We start from the raw sequence: 3,458 nt of genomic DNA on the forward strand, positions 1-3,458 counted from the left end.
TGTTCCACTGCTACACCAACAGGAGGACAGAGGTACTGCAGGACTTCCTGGGAGAAGAATACAAACCCAGCAAATCCATAATAGAAACTTTACATAATATGTTCTTAAAATATGACTCCACTGTGACTGACTTCCTCAGAAGGTCAATGGAGAAATCCCTCCAAAGTAAAAATGGTCAGCTGGACCTGTTTGTTCGCTTCCTTAATGGTCTGTGTATGGAGTCCAACCAGAGAATCTTGGGAGACCTGCTGGGTCCGAGTCACTACAGTCCAGAAATCATTTCAAAGGTCATTGAAAACCAACATCTCTCCAGACAGAAGCATCAACATCTTCCACTGTCTGACAGAGTTGAAGGATCAGTCAGTTCATGAGGAGATCCAAGAGTTCCTGAAGTCAAAGACCAGAGAGAAGGAACTTTCTGAGATCCAGTTCTCAGCTCTGGCCTACATGCTGCAGATGTCAGAGAAGGTTCTGGATGAGTTGGACCTGGAGAAGTATAACACATCGAAGGAGGGAAAACTGAGACTGATCCCAGCTGTGAGCAACTGCAGGAAGGCTCGGTGAGTTAGTGATCAATCATTATTGATTAGTCAGTCAGTGTTCGTTCAGTTTAATGGTCTTGGGTGACAAAAGGAGAAGTGCAGTGAATTTCAGCAGGTAGCTACAGTATGTTGATGCAGGTCTGTCTTGATGAATCAGTGACAGAACTAATGATCCAACACAGTCAGAGATTTTCCTGTTGGTTTCCAGCAGTTCACCTTTAGTCTTTGAACATGCGCAGAATAACAGAACAAGTACAATGCAACATGAAGCTGTTTGTAAAAAGACTGCTGTGAGTCTTCAATTGAGTCATTCTAACTATATAGCAGATAAACCTCTGTTTCTACATTCTCTACAGTCCAGACTAGTCCAAGGTTCACTTCATGTTTTTTACTTTTCCACAGTGACATCACGGTCAAGACTGTTTCTATTAACATATCTCCGGTTATGTTGGATTCATATTATTGTGGAGTTAAATACCAAGCCAATACCAAGTACTGTGACTGATGATAGGAATAAAATAAATCAACATCTAAAACTATTTAATATTATAAATGAAGATAAACAATGCAGAGTCAGCTGAACAGACTGTTTCCTGTTTTACAGATTCAGGGTTTGAGCCTGGTATGTTCCACACACTAATTCACCCAGAATCATAGGTGTGTTGTTGTGATGTTGAACTGAACCATCGCAGATGTTTATCACATGGCCACGTGTCTTCTCATCTGTTTGTATGTGTTAATTATTAATTAATTAATTAATATAGACATAAACACCAGCATATACATATAGTATAGAATATTATGTATGACTCTATATTATGTAAAATAGATTTATTATGAAAAACATTATTGTGATTGTTATAGTTATTGCACTGAAAATTGTTGGGTTATTGCATATACTCCTTTACCCACGTCGTTTTTTCTGCAGGTTGAAGGTTAGGGTTAGTTTTGAGGTTTGTTGACTGATTCACACCAGACAATAAAGTTGCTCATGAGGCACGTGTACTCTCATTATTGTCTCTAATACACCCCACAATGGCTGTCAACTTCTGGATATGACGGCTCAGAGTTGTACCAGAAGCTAGAGGTGTATAGGGTGAAGAGGCGAGGGGACAGCACCGTCCTCTGGGGTGCTCCGATGTTGCTCCGATATTGCTGACCACAGTGTCAGATGTGATGTCATTCAGCCTGACGTACTGTGGTCTGTCTGTGAGGTAGCTGGAAATCCAGAAAACAAGACAGGGGTCCACTTGCGTTCAGGTCAGTTGGGAATCATGGTGGCTGGATGGTGTTGAAGGTGCTAGAAAAATGGATTCTCACAGCGCCGCTCCTCCTGTCTAGATGTTAGTGGGCTCGATATAGGAGGTAGAGGATGGCATCCTCTACACCAGGAGTTTTCAACTGAAATTTAAAGAGGTCCAGTTAGAGAGATTGACTTGAAGTTAACGTCCGGAAGATCTTGTCTAACTTAGTGTAATTTTTCCCTTATTTTTCTCCCCCTTTCTCAGTCTCACTCATCTTTTTCCTCAGCTTTCGTCAGCTCGCTCATCCATGTCTCTCCCTTTCTTTTCTTTTTAAATCGCAACCCTCTGTTTTGGCTCTAGGTCCGGGTCCGTATGAGACAGCTTCTGTGTCCGGACCCGGACCGTGGTCCGTCTGTTAGTGACCCCTGCTCTACACCACAAACTGTAGGTTGTCCCGGGCATGTTGCACCTCAGGCTTGAGGAGGTTGAGGAAGAGCCGCTCCAGAGTCTTCATCAGGTGCGATGTGAGTGCCACGGGTTTGAAGTCGTTCAGCTCGCTGGGCTTGTTCTTTTTGGGAAATGGAACGATGCAGGACATCTTCCGGATAGATGACACTCTCCCTAGTCAAAGACTCAGGTTGTAAATCCATTGGAGCGTCTCCGCGAGTTCAGCAGCGCAGGTCTTTAGTAGCCGTGGACACACCTTGTCTGGGCCTGCTGCTTTCCCTGGATGGGGGGGGATATAGGGAGGCAGGTTGAGATGAGTGTTGGTGTGGTTACCGGCAGGGATGCAGTGGTTCTTGGAGGGAGCGGAGGAGAATGCAACGAGGATGTGGGTGTAGGGGTTGTGGAGTGATTGAACTAACTGAAAAAGTTGTTCAAACTGTTTGCCTTCTGCACTCCTGCCTCCTCTCCTCTGGTTCTCACACCATCCCGGACGTGCACTCCTGCCTCCTCTCCTCTGGTTCCCGGACCTCCCTCATATTGTTCTGTTGTAGCTTCTGCTCCACTTTCCTCCTTTGCATCCTTCAGACAACGTTTCACCTCCCTCTATTTTACATATAATATATTTTTTTTATATTTTCTGCCATGTCAGACTTGTAGATTGTGACCTCTCAGAGACTGGTGCTGAAGTTGTGGCCTCAGCTCTAAAGTCCAGTCCCTCACATCTGATAGAACTGGACCTGAGCAACATCCAGCTCCAGGATGCAGTAGCGGATCGTCTGTGTTCTGGACTGAAGAGTCCACACTGTGGACTGGAGAGTCTGAGGTGAGTTCACTGACAGAAAGTGCTGTTTTATTTTAACTTGATGATATTTTACTGCTCCAAATGAAACTTTCTGAGGTAATAATAATCTTATGGAGGAAAGGACAAACAACAACAACTGTTGAATAACATTCTTTTATTAAAATTCTTTAGAATGAAAAGCAGCTCAAGATGTTATAAATGCTGTTGGAATTGATTTAATCTGATATGAAGCAATCTAGAATCTAGTTTAAAGTAGAGGTTGATCTAATAATACACTTTCTTAATAAACATTAAACAACATCAGCTGTTCTTCTCTGGTCTCAGCTCTGAAGTCCAATCCCTCCCATCTGAGGAAACTGGACCTGAGCTCTAACAACCTGGAGGTTTCAGCAATGGAGAATCTGTGTGGTTTTCTCCAGAGTC

The 3,458-nt window shown here is 43.5% G+C and overlaps 1 protein-coding gene across 1 annotated transcript; it reads left to right on the forward strand.

Moving 5' to 3' along the window:
* Window positions 1–35: 35 nt before the first annotated feature.
* On the forward strand, window positions 36–3,172 carry LOC103385646 (NLR family CARD domain-containing protein 3-like). The gene is given in 3 exon segments (XM_025056251.1): window positions 36–298; window positions 300–560; window positions 2,883–3,172. Coding segments are annotated over 3 exon segments (639 nt in total). The 5' UTR covers window positions 36–98; the 3' UTR covers window positions 3,061–3,172.
* Window positions 3,173–3,458: the final 286 nt, after the last annotated feature.

This window comes from Cynoglossus semilaevis, chromosome 1 (assembly GCF_000523025.1).
Source record: "Cynoglossus semilaevis isolate Cse_v1.0 chromosome 1, Cse_v1.0, whole genome shotgun sequence".
In the NCBI taxonomy this organism is placed as follows: Eukaryota; Metazoa; Chordata; class Actinopteri; order Pleuronectiformes; family Cynoglossidae; genus Cynoglossus; species Cynoglossus semilaevis.